The sequence below is a fragment of the Monodelphis domestica genome, chromosome 3 (genome assembly GCF_027887165.1).
Source record: "Monodelphis domestica isolate mMonDom1 chromosome 3, mMonDom1.pri, whole genome shotgun sequence".
NCBI classification, from domain to species: Eukaryota; Metazoa; Chordata; class Mammalia; order Didelphimorphia; family Didelphidae; genus Monodelphis; species Monodelphis domestica.
The window spans coordinates 505,902,355-505,919,201 of NC_077229.1; the positions used below are offsets into that span (position 1 = coordinate 505,902,355).

The 16,847-nt window shown below is 36.6% G+C and overlaps 1 protein-coding gene across 1 annotated transcript in view; it reads right to left on the reverse strand.

Moving 5' to 3' along the window:
• Positions 1-16,847, reverse strand: part of ZSWIM6 (zinc finger SWIM-type containing 6) — a 219,356-nt gene that overhangs the window by 2,505 nt on the left and 200,004 nt on the right. Inside the window, exons 6-14 of the mRNA XM_056824874.1 lie at positions 15,041-15,217; positions 14,628-14,774; positions 12,869-13,015; positions 10,987-11,247; positions 8,325-8,460; positions 4,939-5,096; positions 4,227-4,390; positions 2,488-2,569; positions 1-138 (exon numbers count right to left, since the gene is read on the reverse strand). The exon at positions 1-138 is cut by the window's left edge and continues 2,505 nt beyond it. Of these exons, the coding sequence (XP_056680852.1) occupies positions 1-138; positions 2,488-2,569; positions 4,227-4,390; positions 4,939-5,096; positions 8,325-8,460; positions 10,987-11,247; positions 12,869-13,015; positions 14,628-14,774; positions 15,041-15,217 (1,410 nt within the window). The remainder of the gene's footprint in view (positions 139-2,487; positions 2,570-4,226; positions 4,391-4,938; positions 5,097-8,324; positions 8,461-10,986; positions 11,248-12,868; positions 13,016-14,627; positions 14,775-15,040; positions 15,218-16,847) is intronic.

The following is a 16,847-nucleotide window of genomic DNA, read 5'->3' on the forward strand; positions in this document are numbered from 1 at the left end:
TCTCCTGCTGGTGGCAGTCCAGGTGCAGGCGGACGATGGTGCTGTTGGACATGACCGTCGTGGCCACGATGCTGGTGGCCTCGGTGGGGGTGAAGAGCGTGAACCAGCTCTGCATGATGCTGTCCAGGGCGTAGACACCTGCGGGACACAGAAGAGGCGGGTCAGCGGGGGCTACCTGAACAGGAACAGGCGCGCTCGCTCTGGCCGCCCGGTGGGAGCAACCTCGGGGACCAGGTCCCTGCAGGGTTGTTCTCCCGCTGCCGTGACGGGTCTCCTTCTCGTGGCACCTGCTCCCCTCACTGTCATTCACACGCTTCACTCGCTTCTGCTGCTCAGAGGACTGGGCCCCCGCCCTCAAGCTGTCCCTGCACAACCCCGGCTTCCTTAGAGTGCCGAGACTGTGCCTCAGTCACAGAATCACCTTAAAGGCGGGCAACAGAAACCAGAAGGATCAAGTCATTGAAGCTCGACCCCCAACAGAGCCCCAGCGAGGCTGGGGTATAGGAGAAGTCCTTGGGTTGGGCTTACCCCTGCACCTATTCTCTCTGTAATAACACAAATGTGATTTTGCATTCTCAATAACTCTCCACGTTCAGAATACTGACATTTTACCTAGTCTCTAGCAAATAAAGTAATAACACTGATTTTGATAGTATTTCTTCAGCCTCCTTTCTAGTATTTCTTCCTGGCAAAGGATCTATGACCTTTTTTGATGCAAATAGAAAAAAAAGAAAGATAGCGTCACCAAGACATCTATTAAACAACTGCTGTTACTTTTGCTGGCATTTTTGCTGGAAAAGTTTTGGTTAGTCCTATTTTATTACTGCGGTGGAAAAACATTTGCGTGGCAGGCGTCCCAAATCCGTGATCGTGGCTAACTAGGGCATCTTATAGCTAGTAGTAATTTCTGACCCACTTGAGCTCTCCTGAGCCGCACCCAATGGCTATCATTTTCTCAAGGGGAATTGGGGATTTCAGATTATTCTCCCTAATTTGAGGGGGAGAGTAATTGCAGCTAGAAAACACCATAGTATCTTCATTTAAACGTACGGGGTCAATGCCCCAGCGACTCAGGTCAGTCCCACACATGCCTTCTGACCCACAAAGGGCCCACTCTGGGATGTCTGACATGTACCTATAAACTAGATTATCGTAAGACTATTCCATGTTTTGAGAGACAACTAAGCAAGAATTACTTCAACAACTCTACAATGGGATGTCATTTGCTAATTCATCCCATTTAGAATAATATTTCAGACCAGCAACACCACCCACGGAGATACTGAAGCATGGACATGCCGGGAGGGAAGGACACCCCTCTACCGGAGGGACAGGGAGGGGCATATCCTACACTGACAACAAGATGCCCTCACCCTAACATCACCGAAGTGGAGGCTATAACAAGGCCTGCACAGGCAGTCAAAATCAGATTTGTTCACTGCATTGGAGGTCGCCAAAGTGGGTAAAGCCTACAAGGGTCAAAGGAACCGTCTTTATAGTTCAGTAAGCACCTACTGATAACAAACAGCTAAAGCCTCTGCTATAAGATCTAAGCTTCACAATATTAAATTCATTTCAGGCAATCTGGGGTTCTGTAAAGGTCCCTGAGTAAGAGTGATGAGGACAAGGACTGCAGGATCTATATTTCAGCTGATAACATTACTTATTCAGATGTAAAAACTCACAGATGTTCCTGCTTATATCCCATTTAAATCTCAAAGTGGTAGAAAGCAGACTTTAATTTAATTTCAGGAGTTACTCAAACACCTACAATTAAGCTAACAAAGAATGCCCAGTACTAGGAAGCTGGAGTGTAGGGAAGAGAGAGGAGATGATGGAGAGGCAAAATGAAGCTTGGAGCTTTAAAGGTTCTGAGAACTCTAAAAGAAAAAAGACTTACTTGTCTGAAACACTGACACCAAGCAAACCACAATCATAATCAGAACATGTAAAATTAAACTCGAAATTTATGATTAAGCTGGACTTGTGAGAACATGGAAAAGAAGTCTATTTTTTTTTTCAGAAATGCCCCTTTAGTAATCAAGCTCCCTTTTCAAGTAAGCAGATACACTGAAAATAAAGATCCTGTAGCTGAATTCAAAGATTGTTTATGGAACACCATGGAGAAACAGAGGACCTGGCCACAAAAGGAGAAATTTATCTTTTGGTTTGAGGTAAAATGAAGTATTTTTACTACTTAAGTAAAAGTATATTCCTAACATTTCTGATCGTTGCGTTCCAACACATCAAAATTGAGTTATTATTTTACCTAAAAGAATTTTCAGACTCTAAGAACAATGTAGAAGGAAACAAGCATTATTATATGCTTTTATTTGTTCTTCAGCCAATCTTTCTTAGTGTTTCTTCTTTTAATAATATGACAAAAACTGGAAAGCTACTCTTTTCTGGCCATCTAAAAATAAATGTTGTTGCATCCTAAAGATGAAAAGAAATATGGAAGCTGTTTCTCAAAAAATATTTACATACCCACTTCAGTGGCACACGTTACCAACCACCTCACCATTTCCCGCCGTCGCCAATTTAAAGTCGACAGTGTCATTCGCATGACCTACCAAAATTGTAAAAATATAATTAACAATAATATAAATCAATCAGGTGCTAGTGTAAGTTATTATATAACATGAAAACTACAAGAGATCTAGTAACCTAAAGTCAAACAGTTCTATCATGGTAGTCCTGCTTATATACTCTAATTCATTATAAACTATTGCTTTTATATACCAATCAATAAAGTCATAAGTTTTCTGGACCAGAGAGAATCAATAAATAGATGATTTTGAACCGGCTTAACCAGAAACTGTCTGTGTGATCTTGGAGAAGTCATGTTGTAAGATCCTCTCAGGATCTTCATTTCTCAAAGGATAAAACATACTTTGTAAACCTATCAGTATATTCTGTTTCCTACGCCCAAAAGATTCATTATAAACAGTTGTTCACAGAAAATTGCCATTTATCTAAACTATAATAATCAAAAATCTCAAATAAATGATTCTAGTGTTTCTCTTGTCAAACCATACATTTTAATGAAAAAAGAAGGTAAATGTCAGGGAAATATTCTCTCAATTTTATTTTAAAAAACTAACTTTTCCAAGTTGTTGGAGTCAGTATCAAAGACAGTATCAATTCTGTCAAATATCCTTCACCTCCTACATTTACAATTCTCTACTACCAATGGAGAGGTAAAGCTATATAATATATAGAACAGGCCTTGGATTTGGGAAGTTCAAAGTGCCAAGCAATGAAAACACAATGCTTTTAAAAATCCAATACAATCCCTGCTGTCAATGATGAAGAATAAAAACTGTTAAGTCTACCAAGTCATGTGTATACTATGAAGCAACTAATAAAAAGCAAAAACAAAATCAACATCATATTCTTTTAAAAATACAAAACTCTAACAAGTTCAAGTTTTCAATTATATTGAATTACAGATTTAGGGATTATTTATCATCTTTTTTGTATTCACTCAAAGGAAAAAAGAACGATGTTAGGATTACAATTCAAGGGAAAGGGTTGTTTTTAATGTGGAGGGAGATTGATTATACAGGCATAGACACAGTTTTTCACAGTTTCCAAAGCAACTTTTACATATATTATCTCATTTAAGCCTCACAACAACCTTGTGAGGTAGCTGGGCAGATATGCTTATCCTCATTTTAATGATGAGCTGAGGCTCACAGAAATTTAGTAATTTGCCTAAGATCCCATAACTCTGGTGGCAAAACTATGACCAGAGTCCAGGTTTCTTGATTTTGAGTTCAGGATATTCTACCATGCTTCCTACAATTCCTACCTTACTTCCTTTAAAAGACATGGATGTGAGCAGCTAGTCCATATTTGGGGGGACCTGGGTTGATATCTGGCCTCAGATACTTCCTATATGTGTGACCCTGGGCAAGTCACTGAATTCCAATTGCTTAGCCCTTGTCATTCTGACAGAGAGTAAGACTTTAAAAAAAAAAAACCCTGACATGGATGCAATCTCTAAAAGGAAAGGAAATGCACCCCAAAAAGCAGGTCCTTTCAGCTGAGAATCAGATGTCCTCAAAATGGTCTATTTTTCTGCAGACTTAACAGGTGTGTTCCCTGAGAATTTACTTACCTATATACTAAGACAACTAAGTCTTCTTTGTATTCACCAATCCTCAGAACAAGAATAAAAATAAAAATTTTCAAATCCCACAAAATAACATTGGTTTATATACCTGAAGGCCCAGCTCCAGAGACACTTTCAAAAGAGTGATGTCTGGCAAACTGTCCATGAGAGTTGCGATCTTAAATGCATCTTGGGCAAGCTTAAAAATGTGTGATGAGGAGTGAATGTTTTTCTGGATGGATTCTAATACTGTTTCAAGCCTCCGAACATCGCCTGTAATGTACAAGGGGGAGGAAGCAAACATACACACACAATACAAAAAAGAAGAAAGAAAAGAAAAACAGTACACAAATTAATTTCTTTGAAATGTTCACTGATGGAACAGACATTGTAACTGTGTTTCATAATTGCCTCAATGTATATGAATATCAGATTTATTTAAAAAAAAAGACATACCCAAACACACCTTTAGTAAGCAAATGCACATGTGAAACAAAATCAATATGAAATAACAAACAGCTCCCAAAACTCATCCACAGATGTTTTAAGGAATGAAAAGTTAGGCTGGACATTTATTTACTCCTGAGTCTAGATAACCACTTTTCTCTGCTATCTGCAAATTAACCAGTAATAAAATAGATACTCTAGAGACTTAGGTAGGTTAGACTCAGACTTAAATCAGCTCTACTCCTCCTAACCTAAAAATCACTAGTCTTAAAAATTGGTTTACGTTCGAGTTACTATCAACTAAGCCATTTGAAATAAAAATTGTCCTCCCCCAAAACAAACCAAATACTCATGTCTTAAGGACAATACTGTACCTTTGGCTGCTGTGAGCATAGTCGATGCCAACTCACACTGCTGGGACTCAATGTGGCTTAGGGTAAACCAGCGGGGATACCGGTTTGGAACAACTGATGCAATGTGGTGTGGGCGGGACATATCTCCTGTTGGAGCAGTAGATTCCAATACTAGTAATCTGTAATGAGAAGACAAGGCAGGCTGCCTCTTTTCACTTGTCCATCATTATAACCATGGTTACTGGCAAGCAAAAGCCACAAGAGCTGCTTGACTACAGAGAAAGCATACATGGCCCAGGTGCAAGAACTGTGGTAGACAATCTTCTCTGCCAGAATTTCAAAGTCAATTTGCCAAAAGCCTCATTAACTGTTAATCACCCAAACCTGAGAGATTTGCATCCTCTTCTATCATAAGGAAGAGTGGTTTACAGGCAAACCAAGCTACTGAACACTAAAAGCTACATTTTCCTACTGCCATATCATTTATTCTTGACTCAATTTTCAAATTCATTCATTAAACAAAACTTTTGATAACCAGAAACTAACAACGGAAGATCAGGGCAGAGAGTACTGAAACAGAGATCAGTGGACCCCTGAGATTAAGAAACTACTTGATTAATGGCAAAATTGGGTGAGAAATAGAGAAAACTGTTCTTTTTTCCTTATTTCCATCCAAGATTAAAGCTTTTTTCTTATACTCTTCTAAGTATCAACAAAACATGCCTTTAGCATTTATTTTCTGATTCAGAAAATGGAAGATTAACTCAATTTTCAGACTCCCTCCACATTTCCCCATGACTTCCCAGATATTTCTGATCTGGGGATCAATTTTATCAGAATAAATTGAGAGGGGCAACTAGGTAGCTCAGAGGATTGAGATCCAGGCTTAGAGATGGGAGGTCCTAGATTTAAATCTGACCTCAGACACTTAGCTGTGTGATCCTGGGTATTTCATTTAACCCACCCCAGTGCCAAGCCCTTTCCGCTCTTCTGCCTTAGAACCAACACACAGTATTAATTCTAAGATGGAAGGCAAGGGTTTTAAAAAAAAGAATAAACTGAGAATTAAAACTATGCTGAAAATGAAGCATACATTAACTCATTTCTAAATGTTATTGGTGGGAAAGAAGAGTGAAGCAGCTACAATAATAACAGCCTAATCACCCAGGAAATCACATAGTCTTTTCATCGCTATGTTACTGCAACCTTGATAATATGGAATTAAGAGTTATAAACAAAATGTGTCAGAATGGATTGGTATCTGGTAACACTTCCCCAAGGCCCAATAAGACATTTGTTTATAGCTTTAGAGGAAGACAACTTTCCTATTCCTTTTTTTGTATTTAGTGCCTCAAAGAAGGGATATGGACACAGGAGGTAAGAGTAAAGTTTCTTCAGTGTTGGAATTAGAGGGAGAAAGAATTGGGTATATAATAAAGTTGGAAAAATCTTTGTAGAGTAATTAAAAAACCAAAAAGTGCCCATTTATCCAAGACCAAACTTTGCCAAAATTGTTTTGGAGACAAGCCACATTTGCAGAGTAGGAAAAGACAAGAAGAGTGTTAAAAGAGCATTTCCTGAGAATGACACCTTCCAAAGAGGGCTAGGAAGGGCAGGGGAGCAAGTAAAAGACAACTTCTCTTCTTTCTACTATTTCTGTTCTCCTCTAAAGATCAGTATTTGTCATGGTATTTCTCTTCCATTGGAGTTTTCTATAAATTTTCTCTACTTAGAGGCATATGGAGGGGATTTAAAAATAACTACTATATTTCTCATATTTTTGAAGCTTTACATGAGCAAGAATTGCCTTTTGAAGAACCAGAGACTAAAAGCAGTCTTTGCACTTTGCAAGAAATTCAAATCAGCAGGCACTACAGATGAGTATTATTATTATTCTGTGCAATACCTGGCCAATGGTAGTAGCAATAGAATCTGGTAATGTGGCAATGAGAGTCTACTCTTAACAAAATGGAATGGAATCTTTTGGATTAAAGTATGTCTAGATTTCAACATTTAATGTCATAAAAAACTTCCATTTCATTTTACTAAACTTCTATTAAAATATTCTGTCCACAAAATAAAACTTCATTAAACTACCACTCTAATGAGGTACAATCACCCTGGATTCTGGAATAGTCTTTTTCTCTTTCTCCTTCTCTATTTCTGTCTCTCAGTTACTTTTTATTGTTTGTGAATACTTCAAGGTTTTTTTTTTTTTACTAATTTGTCATATGTCATATCCCCTAAAGAGTAAGTTCCCTGAACATATGGAATCTAGCATATACATGTACTGTTGAGCTGAACAGAATGGGCTTCAGAGTGCTAGAAAAGGGGGACAAATCAAGCTAAAGAAATTCTAGATCTCTGGCTCAATCACATTTAATTAGGGGCAATTCCTTGAACAGATTCAAGGTCAGACATTATTTTGCTTAAAACAAGAATGACATATGGAACATAATTTAGAGGCATGGGATGTGCTCTTCAAAATCCATGGCAATCGGTGATGGACACAGAACGGATGAAGCACAACTTCTTACTTGTTGACAATACTCGAGCTCTCAGTTCCCTTCTTTTGATAGGGCTACAATGGGATTTGGTCTACATTTTGCGTTAGAAATTTGGGCATTAATGTTTTAAGAAAAGCTATTGTTCTTCTTATATTCTTGAAGCTTACAGGTTACAACTTCATAAGATTCAGCAGAGACTGAAAACATTGTCATTTTGAACCCACATAAAGGTAGTATGGAGGTGGGTAGAAAGGTTAATAAATTAGTCTCCCCACCCCCGACAGTCAAAAAAAGTGAAGAATTATAAGAGGGAATTAATGAATAGTTCACAGCCATAAGGAATATGAAGAGAGAAGTATTTTTTAAACCTCAGTAGTCATTACTTTTATACTGCAAAGATACTTTGAGCCAACCATAAAGGGACTTTGTGATGCAACTGCTTTCCTGTATTATTGATGGATGGTGAAACAACTACATAAAAATGAAAACTATGGCAGCTCTGAAGTCCTCAATTAGATTTTGTCAAGCTCATTTATTATTCTTTACTTTTTCAAACAAATCTAATTTTCTGAAAGTAATGAATAATTTAAGGAGGTTTCAAGTAAAATCTGCCTTGTGATTAAAAATGGCCCAAAATAACCCAATAATGCCAGAATCTAGATCTGAGGAGGAAAAAAGAATAAAAGTATCCCTGAAATTGGTATGTCAGCAACCTCAGAGGTCAATTATGGTTCCTTTCCTGCTTTTGAAAACAACACAAGACGCATAGGCAAACAGTTTCCTTAGCTTTTGCTTGGTTACAGGAAATATGAATGAATTAGTAGTAGGAGTCAGTTAAAGGCCATTTTTCTCAGTGGAGAATTTAGTTTGTCTCTTCCTAGTTGGGCTTCAGATACATACCGCATTGCTCTCAGTGCAATTTTATATGCCAGTTCAGCATCATGAGGTAGGAGAGAGGTGAAGAGATACTTGGCAAATGTATGCATTGGAACGCTCTCTCGATGGATGATTTCTCCTAAACCACTATATGGTCCAGCTGTAGGGAGAGCAGAGATATTTTACATTTCTAAAATTGAATAGTACTATCATTGCAGATAAAAGTATTTAAATCAAAATCTACACAAATGGGGTAAGCAATACTCCAGCTAATTAAGACTCTAATCTAAGTGTCACAGTAAGATTAGAAAAGAGGAAAATATGAAATAAAGATTGCTTGGTATTTTCTGGAAAGTTCAAAATTTGTATCATAAAGCAATGATTTGAATGACTGTGCCACAAAGTTAAGTAGAAAAACCACAGTACAGTGCCATGTGAAAGTCATGTTCTCTTCTGCATTGTTTAGGACCATTATAATTCAGGAATCATTTTCCTGAAAAGTAAAACTCTGGAGAGTTTTTCTAGAATATTTTCTAGAATATCTTTTAAATTTTCTAGAGTATCTTTTAAAACTTTGTTCATTCAGGGGGCAGCTGGGAGAAATTTTCTAGAATATCTTTTAAAACTTTGTTCATTCAGGGGGCAGCTGGGTAGCTCAGTGGATTGAGAACCAGGCCTAGAGACAGGAGGTCCTAGGTTCAAATCTGGCCTCAGCCACTTCCTAGCTGTGTGACCCTGGGCAAGTCAGTTAACCCCCATTGCCTAGCACTTACCACTCTTCTGCCTTGAAGCCAATACACAGCATTGGCTCTAAGACAGAAGGTACGGGTTTTAAAAAAAAAACAAACAACTTTGTTCATTCAAAGACAGAGGGTTTACAAATGTACAGATTAATACATATCCCTCACCTTTCTGACAAAAAGACATACAAACCTAGAGGGATGCCAAACAAATTTGGAAATCTAGAGACAGTCTGAATTACAAGCCAGGATTGGGCCATGAAGTATAATTGTTGAGACTGGTATTCTAAAAGAATGCCATCTTTTGACAGAGAACTATTTACTTCTACTATTTAAAAGTTTATCAAGATAAAAGGGCAAGAGACCTCAGTTGTTAAGAGTTAACAATAATTTTTAAAAGGGTTCTATAACTCTATATTACATTTCTCAGGAAAATTAATTGTAACCTATCAAAATTCATTTTTTCTAATGAATTGTGACATGCATGGTGAAGAACAACACAAAAAATAACTTCCTATATGTGCCTACTGAATGCTGCCTTGGACACTGGCATCAATTTCTCTCAAACTTCAAAGTGAAATTAAAGTACCAATTTATAGCTAAATATTCTAAGATTTTGTTTTTCTCTTTTGTCTCTAAACAAAAATGATTTCATTATTCCTAGAGGTATGATGGGACCCTACTCATCAGGAAAAAAATAAAGCTATCTGTGGTGGAAAAAAGTGATCTTTTTGTTTGCTGGATGCAAGAAATGCAATTTCTTTATTGTGGAGTCATAGGTAAATAAAAATGGCAAAATACTTCAATGCATTTTAATGCAGTTTTTTTGGTTGTTATTTTTACTGTAAAATGTAACCATCTTTCATTGTCCAGATTATCTTAAACATTCATCATAATAGTTTACATTTGTAAAGGGCTTTAATGATTATAAAAATGTCTCATAATCACCCAATGGGGTAGGTAGAACAGGCCTTTTAATTTTCTGGAAAACTGAATATTAGAAAATTATATAAGCTTGCTTCCTAAGTTAAGTGAACTATAATCCATGGCCCATGTTTTAATTTACATCCTTTTCTCAGAACTGCTTTCCTTTGATTCTAACTTGCTCTTGTGTCTTAAGACAAAAATCTCTTTTGTGCTGGGTTTTTCCTTTTTGATTCACTAAAATAAGATTTTCTTGATAACATTTATTTTGTAAAAGGCCAAATTTTTTTAATGTATCACCTTCTTGGTTATCAAGGTTGTAACTGTTCAGCTAATAGTTTATTTAGAGCTCTTTACATATTTTACTTCTCTATATACTTGTAACATTACTTTCTGGTCTTAACCTTACAAACAAAGTACCTTAGAAATTACTTTTGGGGGGCTGGTTAATCTATGTCTAATGAATTATCAGAGACATTTAGTCAGGGTCATTTATTTACTCATTTATTTCCAAATTCTCTTTACTTTGTCAGTATTTGCAAATGACATGTTAAAAACGTAGATACTACGGGTCAATAATTCAGAGAAATGTCATTCAATAATAATGCTAACTTAATAACTTAACTATGCTGGCAAATGGGAACATGGTCATTGGCAATCAGACTTAAGTCTGCTTCCGGCATGGGATGGCTTAAATAAAGCTATTAAAAAACATATGGCATTAAACTGGGCTACTTCAAGATAAGCTGTGGAACTATAAACATAAAGCCACTCTCACTTCCCCTCTCACCCCAGTTTTTAATTTTAAAACCTTTTTCGTTCCTAAGTGATCCCATCTCCTGGGGAGTCTGAATACTAATGATCACTCAATGACCAAATGCCTTAAAGAAATCATCATAATTGGAAATTAATTTAGCTGTCAAAGACAAGGTACTGCCAAGCAACCTATGATCTTCTAAACCTACTATCTTCTTCCAAACTAAAGCTGAACAAGGAAACACTAGGCAGTTTCATCATGGTACCTTCTAATAGGAAGACTGCTTGCTTGCGAAAAATTTTCACTAATGTATCATCCAATTCGATTTCTTGTAGCTTGGAAATGAGCTGTTCCTCATTTCGGCAAACCTTCTCTTGTGTATACAATCCATCTGGCATGATCCGCTGCTGCCCCAGCCCTATTAATGCCACTTCCACAGCCAGCGTTAAATATGATTCCCCTTCTTCCAAGAACTTGTGTGTGGGCAGGTGCTGGTACTCCAGAGATTTGCCCTGCCCCATATTCTCTGTTAAAGAAAAACAACAAAAGGAATGATAGTTCTCAAATATTTTCCCTATGTACTCTGACACACACAAATATTTATTTTACCAAATGCTGTATAATGAATTATTATACTTATCCTCTGGAGAATCAGAAAACCTGTTACATAAAAATGAACAGTTTCCCAACATCTTGTTTAATTAAGAAGGGAAACTCCCCACTGAAAATCAATCATTTCTAAATTTCTATTCAGCCCAACAGTGAAGGGACATAAAATATTTAAATTAAAAATGAGTTAATGAAACATACAGTTAATTTTAAAAGAATATTAAGTAGTAAAGGCTAGTAGATCATTCTTGATACTTTTCTTCCTTCTATAAGAATTCCAGAGATTTAACACGTGATTGGTTCTGGGTTTCTAACCTAATGTGAATAATTTCACTTCAAAGGTCCCTCCTATCCATTTGGTGTGCATACTTTGCTAAAATGATACTTTTAATGAACATTCCTTGGTGATCACAATAAGTTTCTTTTGTAAATGAAAACAAACCTCAAGGAAACGATAGCATTTTCTATCAAACCCCAAGGGTCAGATAAGCAGACAGATTCCTGAACCTTAAGACAAAAACTGTGGAAGCAGGTAAAATCATTCACCCAACTTTGCCACAAGAGCACTAGAGGGACCCACCTCATTGACACTTGAAGAGTCACACAGAAGAAATGGGATATATATAGCTAAAATATAAAGACTTCTTTAAATAAGGCCAATTTCCCCCACAAACTCAGTAAGATTTAGGATTAACATTTATTCATATATAAGTATACATTAAGTGTCTGCAAAAGGGGATACACAGTAATAAGTAGGTCTCTCTTGTAGTAACGTTTCTTCTCCTTTTAAGGAAAGGAGCAGAAAGATTCTTGCTTGCAAGGTCCTTAATACAAATATATTAATATATAATTATTAACATGACAAATCTATATTAAAGAACTATGCGAAGAATATTTCAATCAAAAAGCTATAAGAGCAATGGAATAGAGTATTTGTAACATCATGAATTTTCAATGATTCCTCTAATATTTCTTGAGTCTGATAGGCTTGTCACCATTCCTACCACCTGTGATTTCACTGATGAAAAGAATTCTCAGTGAAGAAACTCCCTCTATCAGGGCAGATCAATAACTATTTTATGGTTTTAAATCTTTGACTTTTCCTGGGTCACAAAGTCAGTGTGCCAAAGAAAAGATGTAAACACAGGTCTTTCTGTCTATAAGGCCACTATATGCTGCCTTCTCCTGAGAGACCATGGAAAACAAAAAGATAAGTCCTCAGAGAACTGTCTTCCCCAAACTTAAACATCAGGAATTACATTTTTTTAATATAGTAACTCTTTCTCTGAGTATATACTTCTATAACTAAGATTTTGCCTTTTTGTAATGCTTAATGCTTTATAAAGTACAATAAGAAATTTAAAGTTACTGAAATTACTTTCTAAATGAAGAATGATAATTATTTGAGAAGCATTTTATGTAATTCAAGAAACAAAACTGAGGAAGAATATTATATGACTAATGCCATTCAGCATCCAAACCCGCCCTCCCCCCCCAAAAAAAAACAAACAACCACATACAAGTCTGAACTGTTTTACCTGCAAAATCTGAGAAGCCAGGGTAGCTTTCATCATCTACTCTGCAGGCTTCCATAAGGCTACTGAAGAGGGTGCCAATGGGATCCAATGGGTGACCAACCCAACCTTCTAGATTGGTTATTGATGTTATTCCTTTGTGGAGCAGCTCTGCAGAAGGAATATGAAAAAGAGGGAAATGGAAAAAGAGAAGAAGTAAGATTTATCAATTAATAATACCACCTGAATTAAACCATTCATTTCTGACATTAAAAACAATGTAATCAATTAGAAATTATTGACCAGCAAAATAACAACAAAACACACATACATAAGAAAAACAACAAAAAGGATATAGAAAGCCTCCAAATCACAAACATGTTGCTACAAAAGTTAATTTGTGGGTTACTTGGTAAAATCTCAGTATATATTTTCCCATTAAAATGTTATAAAAAGTAGTTTGGTTTCCAAATTAATAAATTCATTATCCGTAATATCTCTTCTATGGGAAAGCAAGTTCCAAATTGGGGCAATGTAACATGTTGGTTGGGTGAGAGTGTTGGTTTCTTCCGGAATGGTACTTGGAGCCAGGAGCAAGGAAAGGTCAAGCAGGGTATTTGTTCCTGGGCTTCAATAAACTTTATTTTCATTAACTAAAAGGAAATACATCTTTGGGTCAATTAGTCCATTTCCTAGGTGTTTTGTGTTGGGGGAATCTAAGGGAATATGCTCCAACAGCCACTGCAAGGATTATATAGCTTGACTCAGCATCCATTTGTGTGAAGTGAAAGCTGAATTGTCCTAAATTAAGGTCTGATTGTACAATTCCTATGAAAATAGTATTTCATAACCTTTACAGACATTCAGTGAAAAGTGAATAAAAATCCCAGAATGATTTAATACAATTAAACATTTGTTTTGGCTACAATATGCAAGACAAAGAACAGAGTTAGAATAACTCACCATAGGGTGGCTGTAGACTAAAAATGTGGGTCAAAATGCAACTTTTAAAATTCCTGCTCTACTACCTCTATGAAAGTCTTCTAGTTTGAGAGATGCATAATTATCTATAAGCAGCCTTTGGTATTTATGTAAGGGAAAATTGATGTAAGTATAAAACAAAAATAATTTATGGCTTTTTTACTATTCTCAGAAATTTTTGAATAGAAGGTTTCAGCCACCAGAATAAGAAAGAGATTAGTGTATTGCTGATATTTGGTTCCCATATATGATGGTACGATTAAAATCTCCCTAAGAAAAAAGCAGTAATATTGAACTGGACACACACATATATGTATGTATATATATAAAAAACTCATTAAACATCATTTCAGCTAATATGTTCCATCTAATTCACTTTTCATAACTACAAAAATTCTTGCTCATAATTATAAAACTGTTCATTTCCCCCTTCCTTTCAAAATACCCCCGACCTTTCTTTCTCTCACTTCCTTTTCCTATCCTCAAGCTCAATCTCAAATATACCAAATGAAATAATTTGCCTTGGGGGGAAAAACAATTCTTAAATTTTTCCTTTATTCCTCTCCTTCTGAATCCAGATTTCCTGCCCCCAACCCCCATAGCCAACCCGACAGGAAGAAGTAAAAGGCTAGCATTTCTCATAGACTATTCAACATTTTAAAGTGAAAAAGAAATTAGGTATATAGGTTATCTCTAGTGCTTTCATTTTAAATACAAAGACTTCATGAACAGTTTTAAAAACAAGTTATTATATCATCACCCAGACTTTCTTGCCCATGAAGCCCTCATCTCTCCCATTCACCTTTCTTCTGAGTTCGGAACATTTCCAGCTGTTTCTGTTGCTGTCGTCTTAGCGTATTAACAATTGCTATTGCTAGCCTCAGTGCTTCTCTTGGGTATCCATGAGACCTTAAAGCATCTACTCTTGCACAGGCTGTAGGAACATGTTCTAAAACAGAGAAAATTATAAGGAAAAGTTGCCACTATTTGATGCTTATCAAAAAATAGTATCTGATGAAAATATTTTTCCACTAAATATTTTTCAGAGATGAGAAATTATGTATATACTAGAATTTGAATAAAAACTCAGCTCTTATTTGCCAAGCTTTCATTCATCTACTATTGAATCCCCCCATCCCCCCCTTCTCCCAATAATGCTATAGAAACTAAACAAAGAACAAGTCATGGAAACATCTTTCCAGTGTAGCCACTCACCATGCCAGAGGGGCCACCCGTGAGAGTCAAAAAGGGAGTTTTCAGTGTCGTCATGGTAACAGTAGTTGGTGTATAAGTCGCTGCTGATAATGTGCTGTAAGTGGCTATCCTGCCAGTGGAGATCGCATGCCTCAATGGCCCGCGTGAACACTGTCCGATGTGGCCTGCTCGATGAATCTGTTATTTCCACAATTCAGAAAGCGCCATCAGCTCTTATTCATATGGGAATAAGTCACTCACACCATTATGTTGCCAGATGTCCATAAACACCCTGCATACACTGGTCCTGTACCCCTTATGCAGAAAAGTTCTGGTGAAGAATTTCATCTCCTAAGTTCTAGGGGGCAAGAGACACCACTCGCTCACTCTTGTTTTGTCAAACACACACAAAAAACAACAACTGCAGCCAATGAAGCTAATGTTAAAGGCATCCTGCAAACTAAGAATTCACAACTCTGGTATACATGCTAAATACCACCCCCAGCAACTGGGCTCAAAAGAGGCATTCAGCACCAAAATCCATGGAAATTCACTAATCCCCTCTTCTGTGATACTTGGTATGTGGGCTACCCTTGGTCAGATCAACAGCTCTCACGAAATACTATTCAAGAGATGCAACATCAGCCATGGAACCGTTCAGGATTATACAGTCGGCCTTTAAAGATACAAGTAAGTGTTGTGCTTTTGGTTATATTTTTAAACTATATTGTGCGGTTTTGCACAATTAAAAAAATTATACTCTTTGGGATATAATGAGGAAATGCTACTTTACATCCCAAAAGGCATAAGTATAAATATTTAACACTTCACAAAGCCACACAACATAGTTAAAAAACAAACCACTGCACTTACCTTCACCCTACAGATTGCCTCCTGACTCCAGGGCAGGTTCCATGACTGCTGTGATGTCACCAGCATAGTCTATGCTGGGGCATCACAAGAGAGTAGAAGTATACAATCCGAGTAGGGTTCAAAGTTGCAGGACCTAACGGAAAAAAGAAATGTTTGGGGAATAAAGGATAGTCTTATTCTAACTAATAACTGGGGTTATTATCACCAACCAACAGAGTGGTTAGAATTTCATCTTTCTCCCCCCACAAAAAAAAAAAAAAACCCAACTTTCAACTCGTTTCCCAGTTTTTCATCAGAAAACGCTTATCTGAAGTCCTGTGTTGTAACTTATTCTATTTTATGACTATCTTTTGTGCACCTAGACCAGATTGGCAATAATCACAGAATCATATGACATCAGAATCTAAAACCTCATTGTTTTCTTACTTAATGGAAAAAAATGCAAAATAATTTTAGTTCAATGTGTTATGAAATGTGTTGACTGCTTGATTTAGCTTGACACAATGAAATCACTTTAAAAGCTGGGGATAACAGAGACTCTAGAAAGCAGAGGTTCTTAAATTAATGTCTTTGAACAGTTTAAAAAATTTTGATAACTTTTTAAATAACAATTTCAATATAGCTGTTTCTATAGTTTTACAACCTCAGGTGTTTTAGTTTATGCTTTTAAAAACATTATTCTGAGAAGTGATCCACAGTCTTTACCAGACTGCCAAAGAAGTGCATGCTACAAAAAAAGTTAAGAATCCTTTATTCAGAGGTCTTGTTGACTAACCCTGCCCATCTTAGAATTGAAGAAACCTGTGGTCCAAAGGGATTGAGTGACTTGTTCAAGGTTAAACAGTTTGAAGCTAGTTGATATATGAAATCTCTCTTTCACAATAGGCTAACACTTCTATGAGTTTTGAATGATTATAACTAATTATCCTCTTTTTTTCTGGCCAAGGCTCAGCTG